At 35.6% G+C, this 20,018-nt stretch overlaps 1 protein-coding gene across 1 annotated transcript in view; it reads left to right on the forward strand.

The window, feature by feature from the left end:
• The window catches only part of CRY2 (cryptochrome circadian regulator 2), a 33,320-nt gene extending 16,977 nt beyond the window's left edge, over window positions 1-16,343 (forward strand). Inside the window, exons 4-12 of the mRNA XM_070931227.1 lie at window positions 1,802-1,986; window positions 3,799-3,887; window positions 5,521-5,661; window positions 6,748-7,059; window positions 8,879-9,030; window positions 9,302-9,504; window positions 10,189-10,278; window positions 10,614-10,747; window positions 16,140-16,343. Coding sequence (XP_070787328.1) covers window positions 1,802-1,986; window positions 3,799-3,887; window positions 5,521-5,661; window positions 6,748-7,059; window positions 8,879-9,030; window positions 9,302-9,504; window positions 10,189-10,278; window positions 10,614-10,747; window positions 16,140-16,157 — 1,324 coding nt within the window. The 3' untranslated portion in view covers window positions 16,158-16,343. The remainder of the gene's footprint in view (window positions 1-1,801; window positions 1,987-3,798; window positions 3,888-5,520; window positions 5,662-6,747; window positions 7,060-8,878; window positions 9,031-9,301; window positions 9,505-10,188; window positions 10,279-10,613; window positions 10,748-16,139) is intronic.
• The last annotated feature ends 3,675 nt before the right edge of the window (window positions 16,344-20,018 follow it).

Raw genomic sequence — 20,018 nt, forward strand, 5'->3', positions numbered from 1 at the left:
GAATTTGAAGATGATTGCATTTGAAAACCTAGCAGTGACGTCAAAAATTCATCCTTTGGTTAAATGGGTGACAGAATTTCCTATTAGGAGCAAAAATTGTAAACTACATAGAGAATTCTTTGATGCAGTTCCCCATGCTTTTGACACTTCCCTATTTATACAGGAATTCCCCGCCCCCCCCAGTTCTGCTATTCCAGTTTGAACTATGTAAAGATAGTTTTGTGTTTCATAAAAGCAGGGGCAACCAAATCACTAGACTCCTGAAACTTAGAATGTTAGTCAAAGAATATATAACTTACTGCAGATTTAGTTTCAGTACATTGCTCATTGTATCTTTTTTATTCTTGGTTTTGAGCTATTGTACTGGTTTTCAAGAAGTGGTAGAATTTTTAGTACACGGAAATGTAGATTTAATCGTTTAATTGGGGGGCAGCAATACCTTGTCAATCCAGTTTCCATGAAATATGAAATGATGACATGCTGAATTAGGGCATTCAAAAAATCAAATCAAATCAAATAATGACATCATTTAGTGTGATGAAATAAGTTTAAGGTAAATTTAAAGTCCAGATTTCTTCAGCAGCAAACTAAATGGAAGTCTCTTATTTAAATATTAAACGTATCTAATATTAGTAAAATGCATTTTAGTTTCAGACAATAGACTGTATACTGCTCCTCGTATGAGTATTTTCAATGAAACAGTCTTATACTCAGTATAGTACATTACAGGATTTATAATAAACGTCGTAATATATATGCATAGCACCCAAAGAGTGTAAACTATAGATTATAAAGTCCTGGAAATAAAACAGATATCCCCAAGCAAACCCGTCAAACCACAGATGATGACAAAAACAGTTTTGCTTTTCTCTCTTTCTGTAGTTCATATACATACTGGCATCAGAAATATTTATAAAGGTGCTACCTCTTGGAAATAAGGGTATGGAGGGGGTGGGCTGTAACCCTTTACATCTAGATTGGAAGGAAGAGAAACACACAGAACCCATTCTGTTTTTTTTAGCTCAACCGAAATAAAATTTAAAAATCAGATGCAGACCCAATTTTTAAAGTGTTATTTTAAGGTTCACAAAGTTATTTGAATTATTCATGATCACATATAAACAGTACTTCCTTAAAAAAATAACCTAAAAATATATTTCTGCTATTTTTAACGAATTTGGCTGCTGCCATCATAGACTCTGGTTTAGCTTCTTTTCAATGTGTTATACAATATTTGAAACAACTTTTTTTTTCCAAAAAAGAAACAATATAAATGTACAGTCAAAAGTCCTTGAATACACTGCATAATGTTGAGGGAGAGGAGATATACACTCCAAGACGTTTCGTGCTTTGTGTTTAATAAAGACTGACATTGTAAACTTTTCACCATTCCAGTTTTAATACCCTGAGTCAAACACCAAATACATAGATAAAGTCATGCCAGTCTCAACTTTCATTGAGTTGAGAATGAGAATGGTTCTGTAGGAATTCTGGATTCACCTTGATTTGCTTCTATAATCCGAGCTACTTCTGGCAAAGTAGCTTTGATTTCTTTGCCCTGGGTAGACCTTTGTGATCTTCCAATTTTACTTCTGTGAATACTTTATTTTGTATTATAAATCAGTATTGGTATTCTACCTCTTATTCTGTTAGTTCTGATTCTGGATGTTGTTTTTTCCAGAACTGCTGCATTTTTGGTTATCCTTTTCTCATTAGACTGGATCTGTAATAGCAAATAAGCAAATAATAGAAAACAAATTTCTAAACAAAACTGTTCTTTCATTTTTTCTTTATCCTGCAGGATTATTGAGCTGAATGGACACAAACCACCCCTCACTTACAAACGTTTTCAGGCCATCATTAGTCGCATGGACCTGCCGAAAAAGCCAGTCAGCACCATAACAAGCCAACAAATGGAAATGTGCAAGACAGAGATCCAAAAGAACCACGATGAAACCTATGGAGTACCATCTCTAGAGGAACTAGGTAATTTTGGTGGGTTTGGAACACTTCCTAGATGGGCTGTAGTGCCTTCCATATTTAATCTGATCTTGTTTTGGTTTCAAAGCAATCTTTGCATTATCTATACATTCTGAAGTTTAGAAAATGAACTGATCAGCTGTTCATTGATTAATTGATTATATGCCATGAGATATAATCAGTGTTAACTCTTGCATGGATAGCCCTTTTCCAGGATGATCTGTCCCTAACCCATCCCTTCAGGTCTTCAAGTGGTGCCCATATTATTCTGTTCATTCATTCATTCTGTTTATATAGCCACTCATCTCACTTTTCTGCAATTATAGACAGCTACATGAATATCCTCCATTAGGTCATCACAATTATTTGTGTTGAACAAAGAGTAAAAAAACTCAATTATACTCTACTCTACTCTACATTATATTATATTTTTAATATTATATTTTATTATACATTTTAATAATTCAGTGACTAGACATTGTTTTTATATAATTGAGCAAAACAGTGTTTATTAGTGATTTTTTTATCCCAGCATTCAAAAGAAGGCTTGAGAAATTTGCAACAGAAAATAAAAATATAATAAAATGACAGTGACAAACGGAATAATATCTTAAACCCAGAATTGTGTGAAAGTGCAGCATAATTTTTAGGTAGTGAAAAATGAATAAATTGATAGGTCAGGGGAAATAAAATATAAGCAGTATTTGCAATTAAGTTTAGTATGCAATGTTTAAAACAATTTTGTGTTGCTCTGATTTCCATTTTGTGATTATATAACATTTCAAAAAACTTTTAATATTACTATGTTCCCCAGTTGATAAAACTTTATTTAGGAAGCCAGAAGTTTCTAGCGTGTTTGACTGGCTTTAACTATCATTCCTTTTTATTTGAAATTCACAAGGTAGTTAATTGTCTGCTAATCTTTTGACCATAGTCCAAAAAATGGTATGGTTCAGCAACCATTGCTGTTATTAATAAAATCTTCTCTTAAGTTTTATTATCTTTCCATTATATTTGGATCTATATAAATGTTGAGAATAGAATACCATACAGTATAATATTATATCGCAATCAGCAGATGGTTAAAATGTATTCTCTGATTATAAAGTAGCTTCTGATGTATGTTACCCTAGTTATAAATGCATTTATATTTTATCCTATTTCTTTAAACTTACATCATAATTTCCTTCTTTTCATTTCTAATTCGAATTCCAATTCTAATCCTTTTCTAATCTTCCAAGCCATAAATCACAAGTACATTTTTCTCTTTTTCCAGTCACTGATAAATGTAGCTGTTGATCTTTCTGGAAACAAATTAATTTTCCCTCTCTGCTAGGAAATGAATTGGCTGTTCATTAATCCAGCAAAAAAAGATTTGGTTTCAGTTGAAAGTTGATCTTTAAAATTATTTTTATTATTGTATGTATTTGCACCCAGATAATTTCTGGCTATTTTTGCAGTCCCTAATTACCATTATTAAATCAGGATTTTTTATGGGACTGTTGCCATTTCGATTCGGAACCCCCTATCTTTTTTTCAATAAGAGCTTTTTTAAAAAAACCCTATAATAAAAGGATTTTCAAAAAGAGCAAGATATTTCTCTGTTTTAATAGCATAAACTGCAGCTTCTGCATTCATGTATCAGATGAGGGGTTTATTTTCTAAAGATGTACTCTGATAGTTCCAGTTATTCATTTTAAGTTAAACAGTTCTGCATGTGATTTAGCAAACATGGCGGCAAACAGTTCTGAGACAACTTGAGATATTAATCATGCTGCCTGAATTTTAAGTTAATAGATGCATTCCTTTTTCACTCAGGCTTTCCCACTGAGGGACTTGCTCCAGCTGTTTGGCAGGGAGGGGAGACTGAAGCCTTAACTCGTCTGGATAAGCATTTGGAAAGAAAGGTAACCATCTCTATCTTTGCAAAATTACCTTTCAGGGAAGGATTATGTTTTCTAAGTCATTGGTTGCCAACCTTTTCTTCACAATGGACTCCTTTTAAGTACCTTTTGTAGTCACAGACCATGGCCATTGACGGCCAAGACTTGACTTAAAATTTAAATCATAACATTTCTTCAAACCTTCACGGATCCCTTGTGATGGTATTGTGTACCCCAGATTGAGAACCACTGTTCCAAGTCATTTGGCTTTAGAACAAGCTGCATTGCCTTATATTTTTGAGATGTAAATGTGTCATGTACTAATGAATATGCATAGAATCCTTTTGCTTTAATGGCTGAGATATATCGTAAGAGAAATATCGTAATCCAAAATAATATTTGTGCTTTCCTCCCCTCAAATCCTTTTTCCATAATGTTTCTATTATAGATATTTAACTGGAGTCTCATTATTATTATTATTATTATTATTATTATTATTATTATTATTATTATCATCTCTTTTATTCATTAAACATGAAACTCAGTCAACTGATCATTTAAAAATGTGTCACAAATACCGTTGACTGGTGCTAATGGTAGATACGGGTTGCTGCCAGCATCCTACCATGTTTTCCCGAAAATAAGACCCTGTCTTATATTTTTTTGAACCCTAAAATAAGCACTTGGCCTTATTGCCATGTGCTCAAAAGCCTGAGTGGTTATCAACCAAGTATTATTAATATTATTATCATTATTATTATTATTATTATTATTATTATTATTATTATTATTATTATTTGCAAATTGTTTGTTTGTTTGTTTGTTTGTTTGTTTATTTATTTATTTATTTATTTATTTATTTATTTAATTTGTATACCGCCCTTCTCCAACAGTAAAAACACAACATATAAAATTTAAAAACTATTTAAAAAACATTAAATACTTTTGGCCGTCAATTTAAAATAACCCAATTAAAACCAATTATAAATTTAAAACCGTAAGGATGGGGTCAAGCCAGCCCAGCTAGATGGAATAGATGTGTTTTCAGGGCCCGACGAAAAGTCCGGAGGTCTTTGCAAGTGAATATAATTTGCAGGCAATGATTCTAATTCAGTATAAATCTTGCTACCTCCCTGAAAATTTGATTAAATTGTATATTACATCTGAGCAAGATTCAAGCTATGCCTCAGTATGTGGTAAAAGTAAAACCCAAGACTCTGGAGTATCCATTTGATGCCTTTATAAAACTAATCTTTCATATATTTTTTTTCCTCGCAATTTAGCTCAACCTTTATTCTGTATTTAATTTGATCTTAGTTGGTTGTGTTGCAAGAAATCGTGTTCTATTAGATAACCATAGGGATTAATTTAGTTCTGTGATGAAACATGGGGCCTATATTAAAAAAAATTTGAGTCAGATATTGTATGCCAAATATTGCTACAGGCTCTGACATTATTTTTGAATTGCTAAAATGTCTTTCCTAGTCCCATGCATAAATATTTGAAGATATTTATAAGCTTGGTCGTAAAAGCAAGCAACATTTTTAATCAAGAAATACCGAATCCTCTTTATCAATTATATAAATTTCTTATATTTTATTTTCTTTTTTGTTTCTTTATTTTCACTTCTATTTTATTCTGTCCTGATGTCTTCAAGGCATGGGTTGCAAACTATGAACGGCCAAGGATGAATGCCAGTTCGTTATTGGCCAGCCCCACAGGGTTGAGTCCCTTTCTTCGGTTTGGCTGCTTGTCTTGCCGCTTATTCTATTATCGGCTTTGGGAACTTTACAAAAAGGTGAGGAAATGCGAATTGGAAAGAAGATTTGTGGACACATGGAAATGAAATGATTTGTAGAATATATTAATTCCCAATTTATTTCTACTTGTAACAATGCACACCTTCCAGGTATTATGTTCCTTAGATTTATTTCTACTTTACTATAATGTTGAGCCTTACCTGGGAGTATTCATATCTTTTAGGCTGCTTTTAAGTTACAGTATATGATTGAGTTATAAGTAAAATAAAGAAATTACAAGTATGTGTACCAGGGGTGGGTTCTACTTACCTTTACTACCAGTTCACAACGGGAGCTTCTACACATGCACAGATCGTCAATTATGACATCCGGGTGGGTGGGCGGTGCCTCCCGCCGCTTTTACTACCGGTTCTAAAGAACCGGACAGAACCGGGAGCAACCCACCAATGATGTGTACAATGATGGAATGACAGCCAGTTTGGTCTAGTGGTTAAGTCAGTAGTCTAGAAAATGGGAGACTGTGAGTTCTAGTTCCGCTGTAGCCATGAAAGCTGGCTGGGTGATCTTGGGACCAGTCATTCACTTAGCCCAACTCACAGGGTTGTTGTCACAGGGAAAATGAATGAATGAATGAATGAATGAATGAATGAATGAATGAATGAATGAATGAATGCAACAAAACCACATTTAAAATTATATTCTTTTAAAATTATGTGTGTATTTTGTCCCTTTAGAAAATAAGGAAATATGTACACAACAGCAACATAAAATCTAAAACAATGGATTTTAAATGCAATTAATTATTCAGTTCATACTTTCTAGACATGCATTCATAGGATTACCTTTTGCATCAGATATTTTAAAGTGCTTTGCTTTTATTATTCTGAATGTCCTGCTTTCCAGTAGACAAAAAAATGATTTAAGCAAATCTTCTTATCAGATTATCAAATATGTGGTAAAGCGTTCAGTGGCTTGCTGCCTCAAAATACTTGGCTCTCCAATTAAAAGGTTCCTAAAACTTTATTCCCTGGGTAGGTTTAATTTGGAACCAAAATTACCTCAGAATTGATTTGGTGACTGACAGAAATGCATCCAATATGACATAATCTTTTTTCCCTCTTTAGGTAAAGCGGAACAACACTCCACCTCTGTCGCTCTATGGCCAATTACTCTGGAGGGAATTTTTTTACACAGCTGCCACAAATAATCCTAAATTTGATCGCATGGAAGGCAATCCTATTTGCATCCAAATCCCATGGGACAGGAATCCTGAAGCTTTGGCAAAGTGGGCAGAAGGCAAGACAGGTTTCCCTTGGATTGATGCAGTTATGACTCAACTGAGACAGGAAGGTTGGATTCACCACCTGGCCCGGCATGCGGTAGCCTGCTTTCTAACCAGAGGTGACCTTTGGATCAGCTGGGAATCTGGAGTGAGGGTGAGTCATGTCAGAAAGTGATAAAAAATACTGAAGGATGATGATGATGATGATTTAAGAAAGGATGGTTATATAGCCCATATGGAATTGAAACAGTTGTTCCCTTATAAAGGAAAAGTATTCTCTTAAAGAATCCTGTTGATAAAAAGTCTCTTTTAAGGAATGAAAGCGTGAATGAAAGATTTGAAAATAGTATCTTAGCAGAAATGATAGGAACATTTTCTGGGCAAATTCCCAGAAATCAAATTCAACTGGAATATAGTTTAGTGGCATTAGGCTTTTTTATATATAGTTTCTGTGTTTCTATAGATACTTAGTTCATGGTGTTAATATAGAAATAGCACTTAAGACTTATATAGGACTTCATTGTGCTTTACAGCCCTTTTTAACCAGTTTACAGAGTTAGCATATTGGCCCCAACAATCTGGGTCCTCATTTTACTGACCTCAAAAGGATGGAAGGCTGAGTCAGCCTTGAGCCAGTGAGGATCGAACTCTTGGCTGTGGGCAGAGTTTGCCGCAATACTGCATTCTAACTACTGTGCCACCATGGCTCTAATTACACACACACATATATATATAATATCCATTTTCCATTGCTGTGCGAACTCTGCCTAACTGGAGCCTAATACAGTAGCTTATTTTCAGGAATCAGGCTGTATCAGTTCCATGACTGAATTACTGCATCATGGTCTACCGTTGAAAATAGTCCACGAGTTGCAGAAATCAGCTGATCAATTAACTACTGGGGTAGTTAATTGTGAATGTATACTACTGATGTATATGCTGCACTGTCCGGTTGTGTTGACATTAAGTCAATTAAGATGTAAGTAGTAGAGCAGTGCAGGGCTTCAGATTCAGTAACAAAAATATCCTTTGAAATGTGTGGGACACTAATGTATCTATCCGCAACTCCCTAAATATTTAAACACTTTAAACCACATCATACTGCAATCCGAGCGATACAATTTTAGGGAAGGGACAACTATTTTAAGGAGTTGCAAACAGACATTACGGTACATGAGTGCTTCTGAAGCATTTTGTGCCTTCAAATTCAAAGGATAGCATAGTCTTACTAAGAAGTTCAGAATATAGGTATTTAAAGGCCTGCTTCCCAACCCTGCACTAAGATCAGCAGTAGAAGTGGGCCTAGCTTGCAGAATGGTGGATAGAAATGGGGCCTCAGTGATGGTGGCACCTCAGTTATGGATTTTTTTCCTAGAACAAGTTTAGTTGCCTCAGCTCATTCTATTCTGTCATTTAAAGACTTCTTTGTTCACCTCTCCTCTGTCCTATTCAAAATATCATTTCAATATATGTGTGCAAGGTAACAACTGCCCCAAGATCAGGCTGTTTTTTTTAGACTGTCTTGAATCTAAATTTGTTATAAATATGCTTGTTATTTGCTATAAATAATAATGTTTTATTATTTTATGGAGGTTGGTTTAACACAGATTGTTTTTATCAAGAAATTTTATGGAAAATGTGTGTTAATACTTCGACAAGGCACACATTGCTCTTGGCTTCATTGGGAGGAGAGTAATATAAAAATAAAATATACAACATAAAATGTACAGCAGTTAATTGGATTCATTCTCCAGGATCAGGGTCACTAAACATCAGAACTTTGTACAGCTGACAAGGCTTCCAAAACAGTTGACATAAGATCAACAACAAACATGATACATCCACGGTCTAAAATTCTGTTTCTTTCCCTCACATCAAAATTGTACCAGCCACTGAAGAGAGTCTTTGATTCAGACCACTCAAGCTTCCCGTGAAAGTCTTCCCTCACATTTTCTCTCTTTCTCTTTCCACAGGTATTTGATGAGCTGCTTCTGGATGCAGATTTCAGTGTGAATGCAGGTAGCTGGATGTGGCTTTCCTGCAGTGCTTTCTTCCAGCAGTTTTTTCACTGCTACTGTCCTGTTGGGTTTGGGCGTCGTACAGATCCCAGTGGTGACTACATTAGGTGAGCATATGGGCTGAAGTCACCACAGCTTTTGTCACACTAAAGCCAAAATGAAAATTTACTCTTCCTTTTCCCTGTTATCCCCTTTTTTCCCCTTTGGTAGCACAGTTTTTGATTGTCAGTTCCCAAACAGGGGCTGTCTTGCATAAGTAGAGTAAAACATCTATTAAATAAGAATACAAGCTCATCTTTTTACATAATTGGGCTAGCTGGCATCATACATAAACTATTTACAATAATTAATGATAGTCCTTATTGATTTATTCTATAGGCGGTATCTACCCCAATTGAAAGGTTTTCCATCACGCTATATCTACGAGCCCTGGAATGCGCCTGGTTCGGTTCAAAAAGCAGCAAAATGTATAATTGGGGTAGACTATCCCAAACCCATGGTGAACCACGCAGAGACCAGTCGACTAAACATTGAACGCATGAAGCAGATTTATCAGCAGCTCTCACGCTACAGAGGCCTTTGTATGTATATTTAATAATTTGTAATAATTTATTACATTTGTATGTTGCTCAAGACTCATCAGCCCTGGGACACACACACACAAAACTAGGTAATATCACTAGTGCTAAAAGGGAGTGGATTTTTTTTATTTGATATCAACACCCCGATGAGCAGAGATTAACACCAAGATTAACACTGGACCAGCAAAAGAGCCTGGTGGCTCAGCAGACTGATAGCATTGTGATTAACACCAGCTGTCTGCAATTACTGTAAGTTCGAATCTCACCAGGCTCAAGGTTGACTCAGCCTTCCATCCTTTCTAAGGTAAGTAAATTGAGGACCCAGTTTGTGGGGGCAATAAGCTGACTTTGTATAAATATACAAAAGTATGAAGGCTATTGCTTAACGCATTGTAAGCCGCCCTGAGTCCCCGGAGAAGGGCAGCATATAAATCAATTTTTTTAAAAAAATCAAGAAATAACAATGCCCACTCTCTGTTAGCACTGATGATGTTTACCTAGTTTGGTAATGAAACATCTGCAAGAAAGCAACTAAGCTCAGAGAATACCAAGGACCCCAGAGTTCAACCTTGAGCTATAAATTTTGTCTTTCATTAATGTGTGTGTGTGTGTATGTGAATGTACTTTAAGACACAGTGAAAATGTAGGCCTGCTCTTTAATAGAGATGTCCTTTTTTTTTTCAGGTTTATTGGCCTCTGTCCCATCCTGTATAGAAGACTTCAGTAATATAACCACAGACCTTCCTTCAGCCCATGGAAGCTGCAGCAATACAAGTGAGCAAGTGCTTTCCACAAATTATGCAACTTTTCAGTGGCATTAGACCACACTTTCACTTTTAATATAGCTTCAATAAACCTCTTGGAATGATTTGTGTATTCTAATAGTGGCTTAAAAGTGAAAGAGAAATAACATGGTACCACCTTCAGTGAGAAACTCTGAAGCAAAATGGTAAACAGAAATCTACAATTAAAGCACTTTCTCCCATATAGTTTGGGATATGTACCTTCTATCTAGCACGGTAAAAACTTGAAAGCCTAAATGACAACTTTTGAGATTCTAGAAGATGAGGAGAGGTCTAATGGCACCTCTTCTACTTGTCTTTTTACAGTATTAAGGCAGTCCCAGTGTACATCTCCAAAACGAAAATGTTATGCTAGGGAAGAAAACAGTGAAGAGCTCCACAAAAGAGCAAGGATGATGGTACATCAGGGATCAAAGAACCCACAACAAGAACTTTTGCAAGTGAGTAGCTATAGAAGCCTGAGCAGGGGGTTGGACTAGAAGACCTCCAAGGTACCTTCCAACTCTGTTATTCTGTTGTTCTGTGAATGTTAGATATTTGGGGTATGCAATGACCCAGTCAAATAATTTCGATTTCTATTCCTTTACTGCTTTGGGACAACAGTGTAAAGATGATAAAGGGGACAGCCCAAAGGATTGAGGAGGAAGGTAAAATTTTGAGCCTCCTTAGTTTTTGGAATGTTGTTTTGAGAGAAAATAAGTGCATTACTTCATAAACAGAATTTAATGGCTCTGGTTTCTATGTGTGGGCTCAATTTTTTTTTTTTTTTTTTTTTTAATTTGATTTATATGCCGCCCTTCTCCGAAGACTCAGGGCGGCTTACAATGTGCTCAGCAATTAAATTATCCATTCAAATTCTGCATTTTTCTGCAGAAATTCAGGCACATGGAAACTACAAAATGAGGCTTGAAGAGGAAAGTTGCACCTAGTCCACAGATTGCTACCTTTGCATTAGATTTACCCTCAGGGTTACGAAGTAGGGTCTTTGAAAATTTGCAGGATTGTCGTCTTTCCACTATTAAATATTGAGTCTAAATTTATTTCTTTTCTTAGTACATTTATGCCTTGTGCAATCAGAATTGCTTGTCAGGAAGAAATACTTCTATTTCATTTTTCTAAAAACTCAATCAGAAGTGACAATTTTGTGAACAGTCTGAAGCACAAAATAATCAGAAAGAGCAAAGGCCTTATATATTGATCTTTCTTGTTTATTTGCAACATTCAGAGTCAACATTTTTCCTCCTGTTGAGAGCTGGCACAGGAATAGTTGTGACTGTTCTATTTTAGACATTACAAAGAATATAGAAAATATAAAGGGAAAATCTGAGGAACTATTGGTTTTTCTTAGATTTCCTAACATCTGAATGTAAATTAATACCGATATCAACATAATACTAGAAGTTAAGAGAGTTGGTGTTCCATATAAAATATTGAAAAATATGACTTCTACTAGCATTTGAAAGTTTTTGTTTTGTGTTTCTTTAATTGCAGTTATTATTAAAAAATAGACACATTGTTATAGGTTAGTTGATTCAGCTGATATCCTTTTTCTTTTAGTCTACTAGCCTACTTGGGATGAGCATTTTTTGTAATGATCTGAAATTTTATTATTTAATTTTCATTATATACTATCTCATTTTGAAAATGTCAATTATAGCCACTTTGATCATTAAAACAATAAGTTTATTTATATTTCATATTTCTAAACCACCTATCTTCCTCAGGGCTCTATTGCCTTTTTAATAATAGCATGGATACTGAGACAAACCTTTCTTTAATTTGCTTAGGTCACTTTCTTTCTTAAACTTTCTTAAGGTTATCCTTTCAGGACCCCTTCCCATTTTTAAAGATTATGGAGGACTATAAAAGAGCTTTTGTTTATATGGGTTATGTTTTTGAATATTTACAATATTAAAAATTGGATTCAGTGCTGCTGCCACTGCTTCTCATAATTGTTTGATGGGATTTTAATATTGTATTGTAACATAGGCTGGCAAATAATTTTGATTTCATGGACTCTTGAGAGGATCTTGGGAGACCCTTAGGGGGTCCTTGAACACCACTTTAAGAAACATTGGCTCAGGAATTCTGGGAGTTGAAGTTCACAAGTCATAAAGGGGCCATAGAGCCGAGGTGGCACAGTGGTTAGGGTGCAGTACTGCAGCTACTTCAGCTGACTGGTAGTTCAGCAGATCAGCGGATCAAATCTCACCGGCTCAAGGTTGACTCAGCTTTCCATCCTTCCGAGGTGGGTAAAATGAGGACCCAGATTGTTAGGGGGCAATATGCTATTTAGTATACTGTCTTTGGTGTGAGCTGCCCAGAGTCCTTGGAGAGTGGGCGGCATAGAAATATGACTAATAAATAATAATAAACAAATAGTGCCCCACCTCTGGTTTAGGTGATTCCTTTTGTTTTAAAAATATTTGTTAGAAATCTTGACAAGTTGGGACTTAAAAGGAGTCTGCAGAAGGCACCTCTGTTTCAAATTTGGTTCTTTGATGCCAATATATTTCTGTTGAGAGTTAGTTTCTGATTTTCCTTTTTTGAAGCAGAAATATGATTATATACTAGCAGCGTAGTCTTTACCTTTTGATTGCCAAATAAAGCATTCATTCATTCAGAGAATGTAAATATTGCCTTCCTCTAAGGATCTCAAAACGGTTTACATGGAGCTTACTTTGTTTTATCCTTACAGTGATATTACATGTATAAATTGGGCAGAGAATCAGTGATTTGACAAAGATATTCTACAAATATTTTTGAAGGATGCATAGGACATCCTTTCTTTGTGTTCTCTCATTTTTAAACATTCTTGTTGTTTTCCCTTCTTTTGTAATCTTTCTATGCAGTCACATTTTCTTTTCCTTCTTGTTTTCCTTTTTAAAATGGGAGAGGGGAATGGATACTATCCTAGATTATTGTGCTATAATTTAGAATAAATATTACATTTTTCTCCTAGGGAATGCTTTCATTGCTCCTTCTCCCTGAGATTTTGGAATGTTTTCAGTGATTCTATACTTTTAGCAGCCTTGACATGCTCATTCTTACAAAATTGCTGTGGTTTTATTGCCCTCTACTGCAAGGATTGAATATTGTCATTGTTATTTATTCATTTCTTGCTTTTCTGGGTTTTGCCACATCACGTTTCTCATTATACATTCTTTATAATTGTCTTCAGAAACTCTCTTTGCCATTAGGCTCCTTATTTAGCTCCAGCTTTCTTTCTTATCTCCTACTTTTCAGATTTCCAATAAATAACTTCTTGGTTGCATTAGACTGTTAATCACTGCTTTGTGACATCCATATTACTAAAAGTCTGTAGAGATTCTCAGTCATCCAGGTCATGGTTGTCCCAAAGGTGCTTTTTCAGGAGGCAACTGGACTTGTTTTTCTTATGAAGACGTTTTGCTTCTCATCCAAGAAGCTTCTTCAGCTCTGAAAGGATAGTGGGGAATGGAAGGATTTATATTCCTTGCAGAAAGCTGGTAATTTGCATCCTTTTAGAGGGTCATTGAAGCACTTGGAGGTTTATCTGTGTCCTCAGGATCACCAGAGTAGTGCTCCTGGTTCCTGTAGTCTGCAATTTTTCCTCTGGAAATCTTTCCTTTTTTTTTTCTTTTGAAGACTAGAAGAATATAAATCATTCCATTTCCCACTATCCTGTCAGAGCTGAAGAAGCTTCTTGGATGAGAAGCAAAACGTCTTCAAAAGAAAAAACCATAGGATAGGATAGGATAGGATAGGATAGGATAGGATAGGATAGGATAGGATAGGATAGGATAGGATAGGATAGGATAGGATAGGATAGGATAGGATAGGATTTTTTTATTGGCCAAGTGTGATTGGACACACAAGGAATTTGTCTTGGTGCATATGCTCTCAATGTACATAAAAGAAAAGATATGTTCATCAAGAATCAGAAGGTACAACATTTAATGATAGTCATAGGGTACAAATAAGCAATCAGGAAACAATATCAATATAAATCATAAGGATGCAAGCAACAAAATTACTGTCATTCAGTCATAAGTGGAAGGAGATAGGTGGTGGGAACGATGAGAAGATTAATAGTAGTGCAGACTTAGTAATAGTTCCCTCTTAGTAAACAGAGGGAATTATTTGTTTAGCAGAGTGATGGCATTCAGGAAAAAACTGTTCTTGTGTCTAGTTGTTCTGGTGTGCAGTGCTCTATAGTGTTGTTTTGAGGTTAGGAGTTGAAACAATTTATGTCCAGGAATGCGAGGGATCTGTAAATATTTTCACAGCCCTCTTTTTGACTCTTGCAGTATACAGGTCCTCAATGGAAGACAAGTTGGTAGTAATTGTTTTTTCTGCAGTTCTAATTATCCTCTGAAGTCTGTGTCTGTCTTGTTGGGTTGCAGAGCCAAACTAGACAGTTATAGAGGTGTAGATGACAGACTCAATAATTTCTCTCTAGAACTGAATCAGCAGCTCCTTGGGCAGTTTGAGCTTTCTGAGTTGGCGCAGAAGGAATGTTCTTTGTTGAGCTTTTTTGATGATGTTTTGATGACTGAGAATCTCTACAGACTTTAAGCTATACAACACCCTTTGAATGGTGTGGGAGTAGGAGTGGATTTCCAGAGGAAAAAATTGCAAACTACAGGAACCAGGAGCACTACTCAGGTGATCCTGAGGACACAGATAAACCTCCAAGTGCTTCAACGACCCTCTAAAGGATGCAAATTATCAGCTGTCTGCAAGGAATATAAATCCTTCCATTCCCCACTATCCTGTCAGAGTTGAAGAAGCTTCTTGGATGAGAAGCGAAATGTCTTCAAAAGAAAAAAACGAGAAAGTATAGTTGCCTCCTGAAAAAGTACCTTTGGGACATCCATATTACTACTTCCTCTTTGTACATCTTAAAATCTCTGCCAAATATTTTAACTTTCATCTCGTCTTCTTTTCTGTTTTGACTTATATAGAATGTACATTTGTGGATAGGGCTGTTTATTTTTACATATTTGAAACTTTTCAAAATAGAGAGGATGCTCGTTATTCATGGTAGAGGTAGCCCTCGCTTAATAAGGGTAATTGAGACCGGCAATTCCATTGCTAAATGGATGTGATTGTAAAACATAATGTCACGGGCAGTATCTGTTGCTATTGATAGGAGAATTTCACACAGTCACAGCATCCTCTGATCATGTGATTGGCATTTACGACCTCCTGCCAGCTTCTCCATATTGACTTTGCTTGTTGGAATTAGGGTCATAAATAGTAATCATGGGACCATGGGACATTGTAACCATTGTAATAGTGAGCCAGTTGTCAACCACTCAAATCACAATCATGTGACCTCTTGCAATGGATGCAACTATGAAGAATGGTCATAAGTCCTCCCATTCAGGTCTGTGGTAATTTCAAACGATTGCTGAATGAGGACTATACCTGGAGTTGTGTTTTATAAAGTCATTGCAAACACTGAATTAGTGAATATTGAAACCTCACTTGGGAACTTGTGCATTGGATGACTCATTTGTTTGACCACTCTGCATAGTCACAAATGAAAGCGCTGCAGGTACTCTATTGATTTTATAGTAACAAATATATTTAGTGAGTAGCAAATTTGCAAATATATAATCCTCAAATAAAGAGAATTGACTGCAGGTACAGTCAATTCTACATAGTTTTCAGCTGGTGAGTCCTTTCCATAAATGAACAAGTTCATTTGGATCACAGTTTTTATCTATTATTTATCAGATAGTGATAAATATATGTAGATAAAGATGTTTTCATTGTATTCTCTGCTTACATTCTCAGCTTGTGAGCAAACTGCTAAATAACCTTGGATTTCTCATTTCTTTTCAGACTGAATATGGAAACTGACAAGACAAAAATAATGTCACAGAATGGCTAATGGAGTAATAGGGAAGTATTTTCGTATGAAGAATCACAACACTGAACAGCAATTTCATTTGTTGAGCATGTTGAATGCACAATACACAAGGACTCTAAATCTCTTTTGAAAGAGGCAGTGAAAAAGTTTGGTCAATAAACAAAATCTCAGTGAACAAATACGTGCCTTTCTTGAGATTAGGGAATTGGTTTAAGGAAAATCTGGAGCTAAGACTTGCTCATTTGCAAGTTTATTCAAGGTACTGCAGATGGTATATCCTTTTTTGCTTCATTTAGCACATCCTTACTTCTGTTGTCATTATTAGGAAGAACTTGGATGAACCGTGCAAAATATTTCATGGTGCTCCTAGTAATTCCATTTAAACACTCCATGCAACCACTAAACATGTGTACAGATGATATAGATGGAATCACATCTGCAAAAATATCATTAAACCAGTATTTATTGTTTCTATAAAAGCACAGTACTGGAACAACAGTGACCAATTTGAAGGTACTAAAAATAGTAAATTGAATGTTTACTAGTGTGTTTATCTTCCAATCATGTTATTCTGAAACAAAAAAGATATATTGAACACCTATAGCCATGTGAAAAAAAGTATATTTGCTTTGAGTTCTATGGTTTTATGCGTCAGGACATAGTAAAAATCACCTGGTCCTTAGCAGTTCTTAAAAGTAAGTAAATACTACCTCAGATGAACAACAACACATGACATATTACCATCATGTCATCATTTATTTTACAAAAAAGAAAGCCCAAATGAAGAAGCCATGTGTGAAAAACTTAAGTGCACCTTATGATTCAATAGCTTGTAGAACCACCTTTAACAGCAATATCAGTCTCACATCGTTGTTAGAAGAATTTTGGCCCGCTCTTTTTTACAACATTGCTTCAGTTCATTGAGGTTTGTGGGGATTTCTTTATGCACAGCTCTCATGAGGTCCCGCCACAGCATTTCAATCAAGTTGAGGTCTGAACTTTGATTAGGCCACTGCAACACCTTGATCCTTTTCTTTTACAGCCAATCTGTTGTAGATTTGCTGGTGAGTTTAGGATCATTGTCCTGTTGCATGATCCAATATCAGCCAAGCTTTAGCTATTGGACAGATGACCTCACATTTGATTCTGGAGTACTTTGGTATGTGGAGGACTTGATAGTCGACTCAATGACTGCAAAGTGCCTGAAACTTGTGGCTGCAAAAGAAGCCCAAATCATCATCCCTCCACTACTCTACTTAACAGTTGTTACTAGATGTTTGTGCTGATATGCTTTACCAACTTTTAAAAACTGCTAAGAACCGGATTATTTTTACTATATCCTGATGGGTAAAACAATATAATTCAAAGAGGGTGTACAGATAGTCCTTGACTTACGACCACAATCTCATTTAACAGTAGAAATTTGGGGTCAATTGTGGTCGTAAGTCGACTCAAATAAGCTAGTTTTGCCCCATTTTACAAATTACTTGTAACAGTTGTTAATGAATCTGGTTTCCCCATTGACTTTGTTTGTCAGAAGGTCACAGAAGGTGATTGCCAGACCCTGGGATACTGTGTCTGTCATAAATATGAGTCAGTTGCCAACTGTCCGAATTTTGATCATGTGACCATGGGGATGCTGCAGCGGTCATAAGTGTGGAAAATAAGTCATTTTTTTTTCACTGCCATTGTAACTTTGAACGGTCACTAAGTGGACTGTTGTAAGTCGAGGACTACCTGTACTTTCTTTTTCACATGACTGTAATTTTGCTATGAAAAGAACAATAGATTTCAAAAACATAAAAAATAGTATTAGTCACAGTATTCTACTCATATATACAATCCTGGCTTTAAATATATTCTAAAGCATGTTTCTACCTCTTCTGGTTGAAAAAACAACTATTTGAAAGCAAAAGCAGGTCATTTGCTGAGTAAGATTTCTTGAGATCAAAATGTATGGCTTCACTGGCTTGTGTAGTTTCTTGTCTTCCTCCATAACTTTTCGGAATTGAATAAATTGTGAACTCCTCTATCCTAAGTGAGCTTCTTCAAAGTTCTGTTTGGCTTTGGAAGAGTTTTTTGACCTTTGGAATTTTGCCATAAAATTCCTCTTTCTCTTTAAGAAGTTTGTGGCATGGATTGACCCAATTTGATGCTGAGTTGCATGGAATTACTGTGATGTTGGGAAACTGAAAGGTCTCTATTTTGATTTTGTCATCATTTCTCATTGTGAATAAATTGCTTATGAAGGCCTATATGCCATACGCAATGTTTCTCAACCTTGGCTGCTTTAAGATGCGTGGACTTCAACGCCCAGAATTCCCCAGCCAGCCCCAACTTCCCTTTGTTGGACAGAAACATCATAATTCCTTCAAAAATTCTGCATATTTATTTTTAGTGTAGCCTTAGCAGGATTGTTGCCTCCTACAGCATCTCAGTATCTCTATCCTTGAAAATATGAAATTGGTTCACGGATCTGGAGCCATGTCAGTAGTATCCTCCATTTCAATCTCGTTAGCAGAGAGCTTCTAAGGGACTTAGCTGTCAAAATTGGGAGTTTTGGGTCACTGAACATTGCAGTGGAAGAGTTAAAGGATTCATTTGATATCAACTGAAACCTTACATACATAAGAAGAGTTCCTCTTTCTAATATCCAATGCATAATTAAAGAAGGAAGGGAATTCCAAAAAGGCATTAATTTTTACTGTATTGATTACACTACTGCTTTTGACTGTGTAGAATACAGCACAAGGTGCATACCCCTTTGAAACTGGTATATTGAGGCATCCCATCTCCCTATTGAGGAATCTGTATGATAACCAAGAAGCAGCAACTAAAATATAGAGCAACAAAATGTTTCAAAATGTTTCAAAATTGAGAAAGTGTACCAAGGTTGTAAACCTTGTCACCTTAATTGGATTAATTTGATAATTCCTCTTTGATTATTGAAGATGAAAGGAGACTGGAAAAGCCAATCGAAGCCAAAAGCCAACTGAATATTAAATAAAAACAAAAATTTTAAGAATATGTCAGGTAATGTTGACCCAATGCCAATACTGTAGAGAAGAAATTGAGAGAGTAACCAAGTTTTTTCCCTAGGCTCAAAAATTCAGAGAGATAGTGACTGTTGCCATGAAATAAGTAGCTGCTACTTGGGAGAATGTCTAACAGGTTGACATAATTTTTGACATGCAGAGATATCAGTTTTCATACATTTGTGAAAGGTGGACTATCAGAAAGACTGAATGAAGAAAAATGTACTGTGCTGGAGAAAATAGTTGATTTGGATTGCCAGAAATAAAATCATGCTAGATGAAGTAAAATCTGCTCATTGAAAACACTAATAATGACACTAAAATATAATATTGTGAATACAGAATGTAAAGGCAAGAATAATTGGAGAAGACCCTTATGCTTGGAAAAATCAAAGGCAATAATGAATAATCAAAGGCATAGTTAGAGATCACCATGACCCAAAAATATATAATGATGCAAACAAGAGTTTACAAAAACTCAAAGTTACTGTAGACAATCCTGGCAAAATTGAGTCCATCAGGTCAGAGACACAAGTGATTGAACAACATCAACAATTTTACAAACCATTTTAATACTATGTATCCAGTATAATCCTTGGATAAAATTGCATAGGTCAAAATATCTCATCTGACCTCATGTTGCTATTATTAATTGCTAAACTATCATTTCTGACTTTCATAGAGGATAATTAATCTGCATTATTTGATGCCGTCTCCTGAAAATATATTCCTGTTTCTTACAACTACTTGGAAGGAGATGCATGTTCTACAATATAAATTTAAATTTTCAGTTTCGGCTCAAAATGTTTTGTCGCT

This window comes from Pituophis catenifer, unplaced genomic scaffold (genome assembly GCF_029215685.1).
Source record: "Pituophis catenifer annectens isolate HBS135680 unplaced genomic scaffold, rPitCat1.0.hap2 SCAF_1, whole genome shotgun sequence".
NCBI lineage: Eukaryota > Metazoa > Chordata > Lepidosauria > Squamata > Colubridae > Pituophis > Pituophis catenifer.